The following is an 18574-nucleotide window of genomic DNA, read 5'->3' on the forward strand; positions in this document are numbered from 1 at the left end:
TATATCTCTCTTTGTAGACACTCATTTTATACATGAGAGAAATGACGGTTAACTTGAAACTTGGCATTGGTAGGTGCATTTCTTTCAAAAGTAGGACGGGGAATATTTAAGGCTGACTTCATTGCAAGAGTTTAGTAAAGCACATACTTTAAAAGATCACTATACACAAATGGTGTACAGCATTAGAGAATGTTTGGCACGTGAAAGCATTTGTTTGCAAGGGTAGTCTATAGTGACAGTTGCTGCTGTGGAAGGGATATATGGTGTTGCCACAGCTTTGTTAATAGTATATGGCAAAGACTTTCTGGGCTTGCCTGAACTTGCTGGATTCCTATGCAAAGGAAAATAAAGACAAGTCTTTCTGAAAGCTTCCTTTCGAAAAAACATTGCATTAGTATTGGCAGGTAAATTTTTGATAGGAAAGCTTCTAGAAACAACGAGACTACCTCTGTAATTGCAAAGTCTTCCCTTGGTTTTTTTATGGTGTTATGTGGCTCTTTCAGTGTTTAAAAATCAGGACCATCCAGCTTCTTGATAGAGTTGCTAAAATTCCTCCCATAGTGTCACACACACCCCTATGCCGGGGGGGGGGGGGCGGCGACACTGACTGCTATAAAGATAATTTTACCTAAACAGGACCTTCCTGCATAACTTTTATTTATTTTCCCCCCAGATGTTCATTACTTACTTTTGAGAAAAGGCAAGAAATAGTGACACAACAGAAGGGTGTAAAATTACACATGAGATGGAGAAAGCAGATAGAGAAAAGTTTTTCCCTTTTTCTCTTAACGCTAGAATGGGGGTCAGCAAACTTTTTCAGCAGGGGGCCGGTCCACTGTCCCTCAGACCTTGTGGGGGGCTGGACTACTGTATTTTTCGCCCTATAGGACGCACTTTTTCCCCTCCAAAAATGAAGGGGAAATCTGGGTGCGTCCTATGGGGCAAATGCAGGCTTTCGCTGAAGCATGGAGAGCGAGAGGGGTCGGTGTGCACCGACCCCTCTCGCTCTCCAGGCTTCAGGAACACATCCGCAGCCTAGGGAGTCCTGCGGGAGTTCCCGCAGGGCTGTCTAGGCTGCAGATAGCAGCCTGTTTCCCGGAGCGCCGGGCGCGCTGAAAGCAGAGCACCCGGCGCTTCGGGAACACATCTGCAGCCTAGGCAGCCCTGTGGGAGTTCCCCGCAGGGCTCCCCACGCTGCGGATAGCAGTCTGCCGCCCGGCGCGAGGGGCGCCTTGAAGCAGAGAGCCCCTCGCGCCAGACAGACATCCGCAGCGTGTTGGAGCCCTGGGGAATTCCCTGCAGGGCTCCCCACGCTGCGGATAGCAGCCTGCCGCCTGGCGTGAGGGGCACCCTGAAGCAGAGCGCCCCGCCCGCCGGACAGACATCGGCCAGCCCCATAAGCTCGGGGGAGAGCAAGGAGGCGCAGCGCCGCCATCCCGCTGCTCCTTGACCTGGTTCGGTTTCCCCGACCTGGTTTTGGGGGGGGAATAAAGGGGAATTTTTTTCCCTTTATCCCCCCCCCCAAAAAAACTACCGTATTTTTCGCACCATAGGACGCTCCGTCCCATAGGACGCACCTAGTTTTTTGGGGGGGAAATAAAGGAAAAAAAATTTCCCTTTATTTCCCCCCCAAAAGCAGGTCAGGGAAACCGAACCAGGTCGAGGAACAGCGGGATGGTGGCGCTGCCCCTCCCTGCTGTCCCCCGAGCTTGTGGGGCTGGCTGATGCCTGCCTGGCGCGCGGGGCGCTCTGCTTCAGGGCGCCCCTCGCGCCGGGCGGCAGGCTGCTATCCGCAGCTTGGGGAGCCTTGCGGGGAACTCCTGCAGGGCTCCCCACGCTGCAGATGTCTGCCTGGTGCGAGGGGCGCTCTGCTTCAGGGCGCCCCACCCGCCGGGCGGCAGGCTGCTATCCGCAGCTTGGGGAGCCTTGCGGGGAACTCCTGCAGGGCTCCCCACGCTGCGGGTGTCTGCCTGGCGCGAGGGGCGCTCTGATTCAGGGCACCCCTCGCGCCGGGCGGCAGGCTGCTATCCGCAGCTTGGGGAGCCTTGCGGGGAACTCCTGCAGGGCTCCCCACGCTGCGGATGTCTGCCTGGCGCGAGGGGCGCTCTGCTTCAGGGCGCCCCACCCGCCGGGCGGCAGGCTGCTATCCGCAGCTTGGGGAGCCTTGCGGGGAACTCCTGCAGGGCTCCCCACGCTGCGGGTGTCTGCCTGGCGCGAGGGGCGCTCTGATTCAGGGCGCCCCTCGCGCCGGGCGGCAGGCTGCTATCCGCAGCTTGGGGAGCCTTGCGGGGAACTCCTGCAGGGCTCCCCACGCTGCAGATGTCTGCCTGGCGCGAGGGGCGCTCTGCTTCAGGGCGCCCCTCGCGCCGGGCGGCAGGCTGCTATCCGCAGCGTGGGGAGCCCTGCGGGGAACTCCTGCAGGGCTCCCCACGCTGCAGATGTCCTCCTGGCGGGAGGGGCGCTCTGCTTCAGGGCGCCCCACCCGCCGGGCGGCAGGCTGCTATCCGCAGCGTGGGGAGCCCTGTGGGGAACTCCTGCAAGGCTCCCCACGCTGCGGATGTGTTCCCGAAGCGCCGGGTGCTCTGCTTTCAGGGCGCCCAACGCTCCGGGAAGCAGGCTACCATCCGCAGCCTAGACACGGCTAGCGGAGTGCTGCATTAATCCGGAAGCTTGGGGCGTGCGGAGCTCAGCGCGCCCCAAGCTTCTGGGTGCCGGCAAGGTCTCCGCTAGACGGCTAGCGGAGACCTTGCCGGCACCCAGAAGCTTGGGGCGCGCTGAGCTCCGCACGCCCCAAGCTTCCGGATTAATGCAGCACTCCGCTAGCCGTGGGAGAGCTGGGTCTCCCATGGCTAGCGGATAGCTTCCTGAAGCCTGGAGAGCGAGAGGGGTCGGTGCGCACCGACCCCTCTCGCTCTCCAGGCTTCAGTGAAAGCCTGCATTCGCTCCATAGGACGCACACACATTTTCCCTTGCTTTTTAGGAGGGAAAAAGTGCGTCCTATGGTGCGAAAAATACGGTAGGTGCGTCCTATGGGATGGAGCGTCCTATAGGACGAAAAATATGGTATATTTTATTTTTTGGGGGGGGACAAATTCCCATGCCCCATAAATAGCCCAGAAATGCATTTTAAATAAAAGCACACATTCTACTCATGTAAAAACACCAGGCAGGCCCCACAAATAACCCAGAGGTGCATTTTAAATAAAAGGACACATTCTACTCATGTAAAAAGCACTGGTTCCTGGACCATCCATGGGCTGGGTTTAGAAGGCGATTGGGCCGGATCCGCCCCCCCCGGCCTTAGTTTCCTACCCATGCGCCAGAACTTGGGGTCATCCAACGAAGCTGAGTGTTGGAAGATTTGGGACAGACAAAAGAAAGCGCTTTTTTCACACAGCCCATCAACTATGGAATTTGCTCCCACAAGAGGCAGTTTTGGCTACCAACTGGGATGGGTTTAAAAGACGGCGAGACAAATTGACGAAGGAGAAGGCTATCAGTAGCTGCTAACCACAATGGCTACGCTTTGCCTCCGTGCTTGGAGACAGTATGCTTCCAAATGCCAGTTGCTGGAAAAATAAATACATAGGTACCTCTGGATGCGAACGGGATCTGTTCCGGAGCCCCGTTCGCATCCAGAGCAGAACGCAATGCGCGGGTCGCGATTTGCCACCTCTGCGCATGCGCGTGACGTCATTTTGAGCGTCTGTCCATGCACGAGCGGCGAAACCCGGAAGTAACGTGTTCCGTTACTTCCAGGTCACCGCGGAGTGCAACCCAAAAACGCCCAACCTGAAGCAACTTCAATCTGAGGTATGACTCTACGTACCAAGTGAATGATAGCTTATAGCAGTGCTGGGGAACCTTTTTTCCAAGGCTGCATGCCAATGGTGGATGGAGCAGAAACAAAAATGGGAGGAGCAGTAAATGTAAATATTATATTTACCTAAAGTAGACTAGTTTTTACACACACACACACACACACACACACACCTACCTCACTCTATTCTTTAAGGCAAGCAGAAGTTGTTTTGGGGGTTGAATGTCACATTCTAGCCAGGCAAAAAGAAGGAAGGAAGAAGATGTGAAGTCAGGCCATTGGTGGATGAGACCTAGAGAAAGTCATGGGGGCTGGAGAGAGCCCTGGGAGGCCACATTTGTGTGTGTGTCCCCCCGCTCCAGGCCTGAAGTTCTCTACCCCCGGCTTATAGGTTTGTAGTGTCTGAAATCTTGAATATACGTTCAGTCTTTCTTCAGGAGAATAAGTTGTCAGTAGGAATAAGGATTTACCCACAAAGGATAAGATCTCTCACTACAATATAAAACATGGACTTGGTATCTGGGCAGCAGTATTAGGTGCCTTGTAATCAGACTTCGTGAATAAAGGGCTTATTGTACACAGAGGGATAAAGCCAGTATTTACATGCAAGTGGGAATGGAACGGCTGAAAGAAAGTGTAAAGGTGGTACGAGGTTTCTAGAAAAAACAGCTTTCAGGAAGAAAATTCCCCTTTTCCACTTCACTTTCCGCTACCTAGGCACAGAATCTGCAGCAATCTTAGTAGCACCTTGCACAGAGTCAGGGCTTGTGCTTGTGAGAGCACTGTTGCCATAATATACCAGTCGGCCTGGGGCTAGGGCCTTTGTATATACTGTTCTCTAAAGCTGAAATTCAGCACCAAGGATGATACATCATATGCCAAGAGAAGCTGGATTCTGCTGGGTTTTAAACCTTGAAAATATACACAGGTCTGTTTCCCACCCTTACTCATAGAAAACAGGAGACTGTTTGTTCTTACCCTATCTGTTGGGGTGTGATGTTTCTCCAGCCATTGGCTGTCTTTGCAGTTATAAGCCCCAGAAATTTGCTTTTTTCAGTGAAAGCTGACAGGTCCTCAAGATGCTGAACTGAGTGGACCACGCAATTAAGCAGAAGAGCAAAACATGATAGTGATCAAACAGCAGTAACTGAAGCCTTTAAACACTTGGGTTTATTACATTCCAGTAGAAATTATCATATGAAAAAATATAGAAGGTATTCTCTTTTGCACACACTTGTGTTAAAATGTGATGTGAGGAGTATTCAAGTTAACGGTTCACATTGAATATTGTTTATTTTGTTTCATAAACTTTATACACCTCTGAAATGTAAAAAATCCTCAAAGCGGTTTATAAAAAGATAAATTTACTAGCAATTAACAGCAAGAATATAAAAGAAATCAAAATATTAAAACCAGCAATAAACTACAAAAACAGATTAAAACACAAATTACCTACCCAGAGTTTTATTTCAAGGTCAACGTTGTTGCAGATCTGGAACCTGGTACTCGAGAAAGCTCAGCTTTGGCCCTAGAGCTGCCATGTTTAGTAAAAAAGAAAAAAAGGGGGGGGGAATCAATTGTATCTTTTAAAAAAATCAATTGATTAATAGGATGGCATACTTTCAAGAAATGGTTTCGGTACAATTGACAAATGATTATCAAGTTGCTTTGTGGCTTTATTGTATAAAGGCCTGAGTGTGAATAATAATAATTATAAATTAATCTGGTTGTCTATAATGGCAGCAACTTCTCGCTGATGTTACTGGTGGTTCTGGTTCTTGATAAAGAGCAGGCCATTCCTGGAAGCACCCTTTGCCTCCAAATCCCATCAACTCCAGGAGCAGATCAGCTGACCATGTCCAGGGCATTTCCTGTCAGGACAGCTGACTTGATGGTTGTTAGAGACCTTTATATAGCAGCTTAGAAGCTGGTACACAATTGTCTGAACACAGCCATCCCCCCCCCGCCCCCGAGAGAGTTGTATTATTCATAAGCAGATCTGATTAAAACTCGTGATTAATCAAGTAACGCTTTTTACGTCGGCCTTGCAGAGTGCATCAGAGAATGTGCATGTTATGCTTTTCCTTCTTGAGAGTAATTGCAGCCTGCTTTCACACATCTGGGATTCCTTGCACATCTGGCATTCAGATTTTGCATTAAACATCCAATCATTGCCTATTGCAAATTCAGGTTCCCTTGAATTTACAACATCCTCCATTAGCTAGTGTGGTTAAAATACTTCTTAATTCTTTTAGCATTGCTTGCCTTAGCCGTATTATGGCAACTAAAGGGGAAAGGACAGCTGGACATATAAAGGGCCCCATTACCATCAGTAGCTCAGGGCCTCATCAAACCTAAATCCGGCCCTGAGAGTAGGCCTATTGAAATCAATGTCCATATCTAACTTAAGGCCTGTTAATTTCGTTGGAGTGAATAAGCAGTTGCTCCAATACTTGCCTTCCTTTCCCCTCACCATCCTTTTTCCCATTTGTTATTTTATCTGTTAGATTATCTTTTACAGACAATCCCTGTCTTAGAAAATGTTAGGTTCTTTGTACGATAATACAGTCATAATTATAATAATAGGCTTTCAGACTAATACTGGTTTCTTAGCAAGTATCTAGCCTTTTTTCTTCTTTAACTAGCCCTGGCTAGACTGTCCAAAACACAGTAAAGCGTCGCTGAATGATGAATGATTAAACAGGAATCTATATTTAGATTTGGATTCTCAAAGCTCAGGAGGTCATGTCGTCCGTTTGACTTTTCCCACGCAAACGTTTCAGGCAAGCATTATGTACGGACTAAGTTTCAGTAGCCAACATATGGTGCATTAGCAAAAGTCTTGCTTCTGCTGTTTGTGTGAATAGACTTTCCAGATAAATGCCATACATATTCTAAATACAGTATTACAAAAACCTCATTAAATAGTATTGTCAATGGATATTCTGCAGTGCACGGCCAAGGTTTCTCTTTAACTTGGTTCCTATCGCTTCTTCTTTTGTAGCAGTTAGTAATATATGTGTGTCAGGGAGAAGATGCAAATAGCCCTCTTAGAGGTCAGGGGTGTGGGTGCACATTCAGACATATCTAAGAATACTTATAATGGAAAACTGCAGAGTATTGAAATTAGAGTTGAAAGTGAATTATTCTCCCAGCTATTTGTGCTGATCCGGTGAAGCACAGCCAAAACTGCTATCTACATTGTAGTTCTAATTTCCCAGTTGCGATGGCCACCCTAGATTTATTAATATCTATTTAAACGAGGGGGAAATAGTCCAAGCAAAGTCTGTGGAGTATCCATTTTAAGTAGAATTGCCAAACATTTAGGAAGATACTGTTTCAGATTATTTTTATGCTCCATTTTTGTCTTCAGTGTTATACTCCCTTTTTTTTTTTTTTTTGCATAAGTATTTTAAATGCTGAGGAGTGGTGAAGTATACATAGAGAAGCGGAGAACTATCATCTTAATTGTAATTTGAAATACTAGTCCTGTGTGCTATGTATAGTCCCGATTTTGAGTAGTCTCATATATGTGTAAGGCTTCATAGAATCTTATGAAACAAACAAACAAACAAAACCTATTTCTTAATCCGGGAACATATAGTGAATATAATAGTCTGAAAAGCTGGTTTGGGGGAGCACCATTTACCTTCTCTTCTTTCTGCCTTCAGCTTTCTTTTGCATCGTGTTCCATTCAGTCTCTGGAGGGAACTGTGATTTAAAATAGTAGCAGTAAAATACACTTGAAAGGTGTCTGTAGGATTAATTCCAGAAGCGTGAATTGTATTTAAGTAGCCAGAAGTGCAATGACTAAGGTGCTGGACTGAGGCCAGGGGACCAAGGTGAATATCCCCACTCTGCCATGAAGCTCACTGGATGACCTTCGGCCAGTCTCTCTCTCTCAGGCTGGCCTACCTCATAGGGTTGATGTTACGGTAAAGCTGAGTGCAATGCAGGAGAAACATGTGTGCTTCCTTGTATACATGGTATACAAAGTATACATGTAGCTAATAATCAATAATAAAAATCAATTACTTTCTATTTGAGTTCATCCTATTAACATTTTAGATGAACTTACCATCAATAAATTGAGGAGAATTGTGTGTAGAAGTGTTTTCATGTGTAACCTTCATGCTGAGGTTCAAATTTCAGAAATTTAAAATATTGCCATTTACTAAAATGGGGTATGATAGGTAGATGTTTTTGTATTTATCTGGAATATGCTGATATTTCTCTTTTCATAGGGATGCCTCATTTGGGAACAGTACATATAATCTAACTATTCTGGATTGTCTACAAGGAATAAAAAAGGTAACGTCACAAAATGCATTTGAAAGAGAAATCATATCCTAAGGCACATGCAGGTAAAAAGGTAAAGGACCCCTGGATGGTTAAAATCCAGTCAAAGGCAACTATGGGGTGTGGCGCTCATTTTTCTTCAGGCCGAGGGAACTGGCATTTGTCCACAGACAGCTTTCCGAGTCATGTGGCCAGCATGACTAAGCAGCTTCTGGCTCAATGGAACACCATGACGGAAACCAGAGTGCACGGAAACACCGTTTACCTTCCACCACAGTGGTATCTACTTGCACTGGTGTGCTTTCAAACTGCTAGAGCTCTGAACTGCTGACAGGTGCACTATTCAGTTTTAGCAGATTTTTTTGTAGTGACCTATAGTGGATGCCCTCATTGGACAAAGCGACAAAACTGCTATATCAGCTAGCCCTGCTATATTATCAGCTGCTATATTAACCCACTCTGACATTAGATGTGGCATCCATACACGTGACAGTGTCTCAGGTTTTTGCTTCCTTCCTCCCTTCCCTCCCAGCAACTCCCCAGGAAGTCAGTTTCGGGCGGGTTATATCAGAACCTTTATCCTTTTTAGGTAAAATAACTGCCGCATCACAACCACCACTGCTCGGGATGGCATGAGTGGCAAGGCTTTTTATATACAGTGGTGGCTCCACAACTCCATTCAGCCCCAGTGCTCTCTTGACTGGGAGTTAGGATTGCTCCCTGCATTTAAGCTTTTAATATATACCATACATTCAGTGTAATTTCAGCTGTCTCTCCAAGTATAGGGCCCAATGTTTCTGATTTTCGGAAACCAGAATAAATTAACTAAAATGCATTTTCAGCTCATCCTGCTCTGTGCTTCTAATGTTATCCAACAGAAACCAACAGCCTTATCATTGCCTTGTTAGAAGTATAATGATAAAAAATAATATTTGCTAATGCTGCTTCTCCACATCATTTAGATCTAAATAATGCTTTGTAAGCAGCTCTTGTATATTTACCATACCATAGGTACCCAGTACGTTTCCAAGCACAATTCAAAGTGTCAGTGTTGACCTTTAAAGCCCTAAACGGCCTCTGCCCAGTATACCCAAAGGAGCATCTCCACCCCCCATTGTTCTGCCCGGACACTGAGGTCCAGCTCTGAGGGCCTTCTGGAGGTTCTTTTACTGCGAGAAGCAAAGTTACAGGGAACCAGGCAGAGGGCCTACTCGGTGGTGGCGCCCGCCCTGTGGAATGCCCTCCCATCAGATGTCAAAGAGATAAACAACTATCTGACTTTTAGAATACATCTGAAGGCAACCCTGTTTAGGAAAGTTTTTAATGACTGATGTTTTAATGTATTTTTAATCTTTTGTTGGAAGCTGCCCAGAGTGGCTGTGAAACGTAGCCAGATGGGTGGGGTAGAAATAATAAATTATTATTATCATTATCATTATTATTATTACTATTATTATTAGAGATGAATTTTGTAAAATAGCTCAATCATGCCCTAATGGTTAATTGTAAATATAGAGATAGATAGATAGATATAGTAATAGATCCATTTTTTTCAAATCTCTTACCTAGCCAGCATAAAGGAATAATAATCTAGCAATTTAAATCTTTCATTGATTCTTTTTAATAATATCTGATGATCCTACTGAACTATTTGATTTGTGTCTGTTCTTTTGAAAATAATTTGCTAGATATTTAATTTGTATACAGTGGTACCGCAGTTTACGAACTTAATCTGTTCCGGAAGTCCGTTCTTAAACCGAAACTGTTCTTAAACTGAGGCACGCTTTCCCTAATGAAGCTTCCCATGGCCTGTGCCCTTCCACCGTTCTTAGACCGAGGTAAAGTTTGCAAACCAGGACACTACTTCCAGTTTTCCAGAGTTCGTAAACTGAATAGTTTGTTAACAGGACTGTTCTTAAACCGAGGTACCACTGTATTAGTATCAGGAACAGAATGTTTTTAACAATACTATCTACAGTTCATGTAGATTAATTCCAGATCGTTTGGATAGGATGGTATGTCTTACAACCAGAAAGTATATTACAGTTCAACAAAATTGGGAATATGGGGACAATTGATTATTCTGATTAGTGTCCTTAGAGATGCATCAAATGCATAGACAGATATTTTCATTTCTTGCTTTACTAACTGAACCCCAAAGATAAATCTGTTTAACTTAATTGCTATAGTTTAAAGGTTCAGTGGCTAAGGCAAGTAATAGAGGAGACAAGGGAGACTCCTAAAAAAAACCAAGAAAAAATCCTATGAAAACTGCCTTCCTTTTGTCCCATATATTTGACCAGCTCGGTGCTCATTGAGATTTAAATGGTTCAAAATGTCCTTTGGGTGGTTGCCTGTGAACTTGACTTTTTTTGCTTTCTAGGCCTTACAGCATGGATTTATTGACTTCAAGACATTTGATGCAGATGAGTATGAGCATTATGAGGTTTGTGCGTCTTCTGAACTGAATAGTTTGCCTGAGTTTCAGCATGCACTTATTAAGCACACGTAGTTCTGCTTTGTGGCGAAGCTTGGGTTTTTCCTAAATTGTAGGTGCCGCATAATTGGTGCATTGCTGCTTTCTTTCCCAATTACCTTCCAGTTATTGATGCATTTCTTTTTCAGTAAAAGAGCAAATACAAAGAAGTGAAAGGCTGCTGAGCGCCATGGCACGATCCACCTATAATTTGATTAGAGCAGGGGTCAGCAACCTTTTTCAGCCTTGAGCTGGTCCACTGTCCCTCAGACCATGTGGTGGGCCGGACTATTTTTTTTTTGGGGGGGGTGAACGAATTCCTATGCCCCACAAATAACCCAGAGATGCATTTTAAATAAAAGCACACGTTCTACTCATGTAAAAACACCAGGCAGGCCCCACAAATAACCCAGAGATGCATTTTAAATAAAAGGACACATTCTACTCATGTAAAAACACGCTGATTCCCGGACCCTCCGTGGGCCAGATTTAGAAGGCGATTGGGCCGCATCTGGCCCCCGGGGCTTAGGTTGCCCACTCCTGAATTAGAGGATCTCTATTGCATGGTACTGTGCAAATGCCATCCTTTAAAAAAATGAGTTCTCAATATAAGGGGGGGGGGACTCCTTCTCTTCTCGTTTTCTCTTCACTTAATCCGAAAAGGGAAATGTATTCTTAGGGTAGTTGACCAGTGTTAAATGCTACTTATGTCTACCTGGTTTTTAGCTTGTGGAGTCGTGAGTAATGGCTATTGCATGCCTCAGGTTTACTGCTGCGTCATTTTACTGGGCAAGTAATGTCACTTCTATTTGCCTTGCACAGTATTTTATGTGTTCTAAGTCTGAAACATTGTTGTTTGAAGAGAGTACTTGAGAATGTGCATTTAGAACATGTCTGGTCAAGTTTTTCCAACAGGAAGAGTAGGTAGGTGGATTAACCAATGGTCGCATTGTGAAATGCTTGCACTACTTGTTAAATATTAACTTTGGGGTTAAGTTTTTTTAAAAAAACCTGATGCTTCCAGAAGCACCACCTCTTGTCCTTCAAAAAAATTAATTTTGAATCTTTTCTACATAAACTTTTTCATTTAAAATTTGCTGCCTTCATTTCATCTCAATACAAATTGCTAAGAATGACAGTGTCACTTATTTTTAATGCTTACAGAGATTTAGCTTCACGCTGTATCTAAGCAAACACTGGCCAGGATCTAAAGAATTAATAATAATAATTATAAAATGTGTGTGCCGCTCTTCAGCCGAAGATCTCAGGGCGGTTAACAACAGAAAAATAAAAAAATGAGAACACAAAAATACATAATAAAACAAAAACAAAAGAACTGCTTAAGGCCTTACAAGAGGGGACTTGGACACACCTCGTTGAGTTCTGGAATTCTTTTTAATCTCGCATGCCCTATGACATCCTCTCTTTCAAAAATAACTTGCTCTTCAGCATAGGTGCTTGCAGTTGCTAGAAAAGCAAGTCTTAAAGCCACAGTGGGCTCATGAACCTAGTTCCACATGCAGTTCCTTGGATCCTGGACCCTGTTATTCACTTCCCTTAAATCTGCCGTCTGCACCCAATTAAATACGCCTAGGCCTATTGATGACCTTGGAGTTCTGTTTGTGTGTATGTAAAATAGAGGAGTGTTTTACAAAATACACAGCAGTGAACTATCACAGCCAACCCTGTCTCTGTTACAAGTACACCTGTAAAATTAAGATTTTATTAAGTGTGCACTTTAAAAAGGAACATGAAGTGGCTTTAATACATTATTGTGGTACTCTCAACATCTAGGTTTAAAATGGAAGCTATTGGGGATGGATGGTATCCAACTTGGTTGTTCCATTTGTATCCTACCTGATGACTTCAGCTGACACACACCTCTGCTTCATCTCTGCTTCACACTTGGCATAATAAGAGGATGAAGCATGAAAGGGATAGTTGGCAAGAAGCTTGTATTTACCACATTAAAAAAACAAAACAAAGCTAATTGGCTTTAATTTGTCTTCCCTTAAAGATTAGTTTTGAAAGTCTTAATCATGTCACAGACTTCCATTGCCGCTCTTAATTGGCGATTAGTCCCTGGAGGAAAACAGATTGAGACACTTCTTTGGTCCTGGAAGAAGTGCTTTGGGTAAAATTTGAGCAAACAGACAAATCTTTCCACGTAGATATTGCAAGCAGGTAAATTGTACAATGTCAATACAGCTCTCTCTTATGAGCAGACAATGAATGACTTTTCAAAAGCTTTGCAGAAGAGGATGTTGTTCAAAAACTATTGTGAAGATAAATATTTTTCTAAGTCTCTGCTTTTGTTTTCACTAGCGAGTTGAAAATGGTGACTTCAACTGGATCGTCCCGGGAAAATTTTTGGCATTTAGTGGACCACATCCAAAGACCAAGATAGAAAATGGTATCTGTTTTTCCCTGTCTTTTTTGTAGAGTTACGTGTATTTTGAATGACTAGTAAATTGACTATGATCCATTGATCCACATGTGTGAAAAGTAGATATTGAGACCTTACTGTATGCACAGGAACATTGTATGCACCCCTTTGGAGAACACCATGCTATTTGTGGAAACAATAGTTGTGTAGATGTGTTAAAAAGATACAAGGCTGATTCCAAATGGGTGTTTAATGTAAGCTCATGTGCACAAGCTTTTTACAGCATCTACATGCTGCCATTAGCATCAGTATTGACCCTCCTTATTTAACCTTTTCTGCGGAAGATCAAATACGTTTTTTAAAAACCCAACCTGTTGCCAGAGACCCATTTGTGCTATTGAGCTGTTGTCTGGAAGTACCCATAGAGGCCAAATGAACATTGTTTCATGTCTGAATTTTTAAAAAAGTTATAATTATCTTTAGATGAAAATAGCTTATAAGTGGGGAAGACAATGAACCTTCCTTCTTTCATTCTTAAAACTGGCAGTTCGCATGAACTACAAGTTTAATTACAAATGACCTACAAAGCTAACATCTGGGGAGAAGTCAGGCACTGCCTATGAGGACTATTAAACATAAGAGTTGAAAATGAAGGCAGGACAGTTGGTGGGACTAGCCCAGCATCTATAATACCTAGATAATGGTCTTAGATAGTTGTAAGGATTCCTAAGGTTATGTTTGAACATGCTACATAAAATATGAGTTCTTTATTGCCAATGAGGCAGATTCTGGGGCAGAATGATCTGCCTTCCTATGAGGTCTCTGCCAGTGGAGTCCAGGCATACAGTATTTCAGACTGAGGACTTCATGAATACATACGCTATGATTCTAATCTAAAGTGAAACCTATAAGGTGGCATTATTCCCTGTTTTAGATACTGTACTGGCTAAAATAATACTCACTTCTTTTAGACCAATATGCTAGTTTTCTATTCTCCTATTCAGAATGAATGTTTTATTCCTAAAAGCAAAAAAAGCAAAAATCCAGACTCAAGTGGTTGGGCACTCTTTTTTTTTTTGTAAATCATTTTCCTTTTGATGCCCGATTTAAGCACAGGGAACATCTTGCTATTAAGATTTGCCCTAGGATATTCTTGTATCTCAGACTCTTGTATCTAGCCTTAAATTTGTTCTGTTTTCTTTAAACGAGCCATAGCTCTTATCAGTTTGGTAGCTACTGAACTATAAAACATATCTTCAAAAGCTATATAAAAAGGAAACTGTGGGGGGCAGCATAGAAAGGAAGAGCATGCATATTTATATGTGTTGCTGACTTGCTGAGTTAGCCGAGGGAAGAAATAGAAAATACATTAGTTGTTGTATCCCACAGCTGTAAATGTTCTACTCTAATATACAGATACCTGGAGAGTTTTGTGTTAATGCTTGTTTTAATCAAGTCATTTTCATGGTGATGAGGAAGATGCAAGAATGCTGCATTCTGGTCTACATCTAATTGAAGAAGGGGTTTTCCCACTCATTCTTCTACCCTGTTAGTTGTTCAGCTTCTTGCAACGTTAGCTAATATCATTAGTTTGTTCCTTGTTCACATGTCACTGTTACAGGCTTAGCAATACTGTGCAGGCTCCCAGGAATGAGCCTGCAGACGCTTTGCTCCTCCTCAGTATTTTCTGCTTCATAAAGATAAGCCAATGTTTGGCTTAGCATGACATCTGAGCAAAGACTCGCAGCTGTCTCCACACCAACCATGAGCTATAAACCAAGATATGGCTACACCTCATAGTTAGGTGAGAGTGCATAATACCAACATGCTAGGGCAACCTTGACTATGGCAACACAGCAGATTATATCTATATATCTATATCTACGTATATCTATCTCCAAGGAAAGACCAAAGCAGTGAACATTTGCACAGTCTCACTAAGCTATATTTGGCTTAATGCGTTGTGCAAACTAAGGTTCCGTGACTGAAAGTTTATTGACTACAATTTTAGGCCGCTCAACTTTGTATACTTGCACAGATTTTCTTAGTAACGTTTGCTTTCTTTTTACAGTATGTTGATTACATTAGTAATGTTCGTTTTTAAACAAAAAGTGTTTAAAGTCTGGTGTTATAGTTGTTGTCTGCACCACTAGGAAGTTTTTGGAGGTCGTATACAAACAGCCAGGCATTCTCGCTCTTCCTGTTACAGGCTACCCTCTCCACGCACCGGAAGCCTATTTCCCATATTTCAGGAAGCACAACATAACAACTGTCATAAGACTCAACAAGAAGATTTATGAGGCAAAGCGTTTCACAGATGGTGGGTTTGACCACTACGACCTGTTCTTCATAGACGGAAGCACGCCGAGTGACAGTATATTGCAACAGTTCTTGACCATCTCTGAGGAAGCAGAAGGTGCCATAGCTGTGCATTGTAAAGGTGAGTTCTTCCTAAAGGAAAAGCAATCCAGTGGTATTGTATTCTGGCACGAAGAGGAATAAATAACCAGGTTTGAAAATAGCATCCTCAGATCTTAATTTTAAAAATGCTGCTTTGGGTAAAATAGTCTAAATTATGAAAAGCTTCGATTGTGATTTTGAGCAGAAATTTCATAATGGTTCCCACCGTTTTTAATGCAGACCCTATTTTATTCCACTGAGTGATGCTATTGCCTCTCTTTTTAGTGAAGCGTGTCTTTTCAATATTTTTAAAAATTATCTTGTAGACATAGAAATTACTGTTCTTATGCTGTTGGGATAGCAGTGATAAATTTCGCCATTTGTCTATGGTGTGCTGTGCTCTGCTCAACTGAAACGATTTTTATTTGGAAAGCAGGGATGTAAAAGTATAGTGTTGCCCTTTCCTCTCTCTGTGCTCCTTTCTTATTAATTAGCTGAAAGCAGAGGGCAAGGTGCTTTTTTGGCTTTTGTTCATTTTCTTTTAAAAAGCCAGTCAGCTTCTGTTCTTGGGCCCACAACCATCCTAGAGATTCATTTTCCCTACTGTCTTCTGAAGGGAAAATATCAGTGTTTCTTTTGAACTGGAACAAACTATTCCAGAACAAAACTATTTCTGTCTCAGCCTCTCAGGCTGACCATGGTTAAAACTAATAAAAGACATTTCACAGGAGCCATGTACTAAGCTAATGAAAGAACCTGGAGAGGTAACAGCATTGGACACCAATTGTTGCAGTGCTCTGTTAGCTGAAGATTACCTTGGCTTCTTCATTGCAGCTTGTGCCTATGCAATTCTCATGATCCTGAATTCACAACCCTAAAAAACACATTCTGGATAAAAATGCATCCCCAGGAAATCATAAACTGCTAGCTGAGGCGATGAAGATCAGCTGTGTTGGTGGCTTTTTCATTAGGTGCTGAAATCCTAGTAAATCTTGCACTAAACATGTGTGGGGTGGGATGGGGTGGGGAAAAGAGCAGCTCTAATAAACCATGTTTTGTTTTGTTTTTTTAAAAAAAAGAATGCTTAGGATGGAGGTACACTGAGAATGAATCAGAAATGTAGCAGAATAAATGCAGATTCAGTGTCACCCTGTATTGTGGCACCCTCCAGCTATGAGCAGCCACAGCAGTGGCAGCTAATGATGTGTGACAGAAATACTCCCATGTTCCGAAATCTTCACACCATGTAAATAAATGATCTTTCCCATTAAAAGGGAAGGGAGACCTTGACAAGGTAATGCCTTTTTGTGTGATGCCTCGGTGGCAAACATCACATATAGTTCCACTTTTTGCATACGCCTTCAGTTTGACTTGCGCAGCAAAGCAGTATACCTTTGTTCAGTAGATTTACCCAGAGCAGGAATAGAAAGGGCAGTGGAGGTTAAGACAGGAATTAGCAGGGCTCTGTGGGATCTAGCAGGATGTTTGTACTACGATGGATTCCTGATGTTTAAAATAGACTTCAGTAATGTTCTTTTGTAAAACATTAGCACATGGTACAAGGAAACAAGTTTTATGAAATATCACACATTTAGAGGAATTCGTTGATATTCTTAAACGCGTGTAGTTCTGTACCTAACATCAATTTTATGTCTCTTCCCCACCCCATGTTCTCACTGTAGCTGGGCTAGGAAGAACAGGAACACTGATAGCCTGTTATATAATGAAGCACTATAGATTCACACATTCTGAAGCCATTGCCTGGATACGAATGTGCAGGCCAGGTTCTATTATTGGACCCCAGCAGCACTTCCTTGAAGAGTAAGTATGACACCTCTGTTAATCATATAATTTGCTGTTCCACACCAGACACTTTCCTCTCTCTGTAGAGCTTAGCAAGTCTGCTGCATGAATGCCAGATTATTCAGTGACTTTCTTAGAATTCTTTCGGCTGAAATTGCGAGTATGATTCCTGCTCTGTACACTAATTTATTACAGCTCCGATTTATTGTGTTACGCCGAGTATGATGGCTATTGTAGCTTCAGGGCATGGGTTAAGAAGTTGTAAAGTACTTTAATCCTCCTGCGTGACTTGGGCTGAGCATAGTGAGTCAGTATTTTGTGTGCATTTGTAATGTGATATCTTTGTTGATAACCGCAGACAGCTCAGTCGGTAGAACATGAGACTCTTAATCTTCGGGTCATGGGTTCGAGTCCCGCATCAGGCAAAAGATTCATGCATTGCAGGGGGTTGGACTAAATGACCCTCATGGTCCCTTCCAACTCTACAATTCGTATGAATTGTATGAATTAAGGTATCAGGATGTACTTACAATTCTGTCATGAATGCACGTAACTTCTTTCAAAGTGGAATACTGGCCCTTTTCTCCTATGTGTTCTTGAAGAGGGAGGAAAGATCTAAAATATATTTTCTGGATGCACTCAAGCCGTAGTACCCATAGAAAAGAAAACCAACAAGAAGTAGTAGGGCTACCCACTTCAGATGATAGATTGGCCATCTGAGTTGCCTTAAGGGATTTGTAGTTGTGATAGTGATGCATTTGGTAATGAAGTCGTAGTGGCGCTAAATATTGTAGCTGGTCAGGGAAATGTGTCAGCAAAATGCAAGGTTCTGATTCCATGCCACACATTCTCCATCGTTGTATTTATCCCTCACACATACATGCCACATTACTCATGAAACCCACACATGCTAAAACACACACACACTGCAATGCATCGCCCAGGGGTAAAGGTTAACACAGAGCTATATTTTTAAAAAAATTGTATTCGTGTTTTAATGCTGCATGCTGCATTTTGTTTTCCGAAGGGTAATCTACACATCTTTTAAATAAATAGGTGCTACACAGTCTCTAACTCTCCAAAGAAAACTAATTTGTATGTATATGGAATGTCCCCTTACCCTTCTCTGTGGTATCAGTGGCATTGAGGTTGCATTTCTGGGGGTGGCGCAGTCACCTGAAGCCCCTCTCTCACTCGCTCTAGCTTAAAGTTGAGAAACAATCTGAACTTGTCCTCTATGATGAGTCTCTTGCCCTGTTGCCCCATACATAAGAGGTAGGACTCACCTAACTAGCTCCATCAGCTGAACCTTGCACAACAACTTCTGCTTGCTCCATGGGGCTCCCTCCCTCCCTCCCTCCCCTCCCCATATGCTCCCTGAAATTGGATC

The 18574-nt window shown here is 43.2% G+C and overlaps 1 protein-coding gene across 8 annotated transcripts in view; it reads left to right on the forward strand.

The window, feature by feature from the left end:
* CDC14A (cell division cycle 14A) overlaps positions 1-18574 on the forward strand; it is a 99640-nt gene that overhangs the window by 25001 nt on the left and 56065 nt on the right. For all 8 annotated transcript variants that reach the window (XM_083620448.1, XM_083620453.1, XM_083620450.1 and 5 more), the window contains 5 exons: positions 8065-8131; positions 10503-10565; positions 12921-13008; positions 15191-15421; positions 17064-17202. In XM_083620448.1, the coding sequence (XP_083476574.1) occupies positions 8065-8131; positions 10503-10565; positions 12921-13008; positions 15191-15421; positions 17064-17202 (588 nt within the window). The remainder of the gene's footprint in view (positions 1-8064; positions 8132-10502; positions 10566-12920; positions 13009-15190; positions 15422-17063; positions 17203-18574) is intronic.

This window comes from Podarcis filfolensis (genome assembly GCF_964270895.1).
Source record: "Podarcis filfolensis genome assembly, chromosome: 6".
In the NCBI taxonomy this organism is placed as follows: domain Eukaryota; kingdom Metazoa; phylum Chordata; class Lepidosauria; order Squamata; family Lacertidae; genus Podarcis; species Podarcis filfolensis.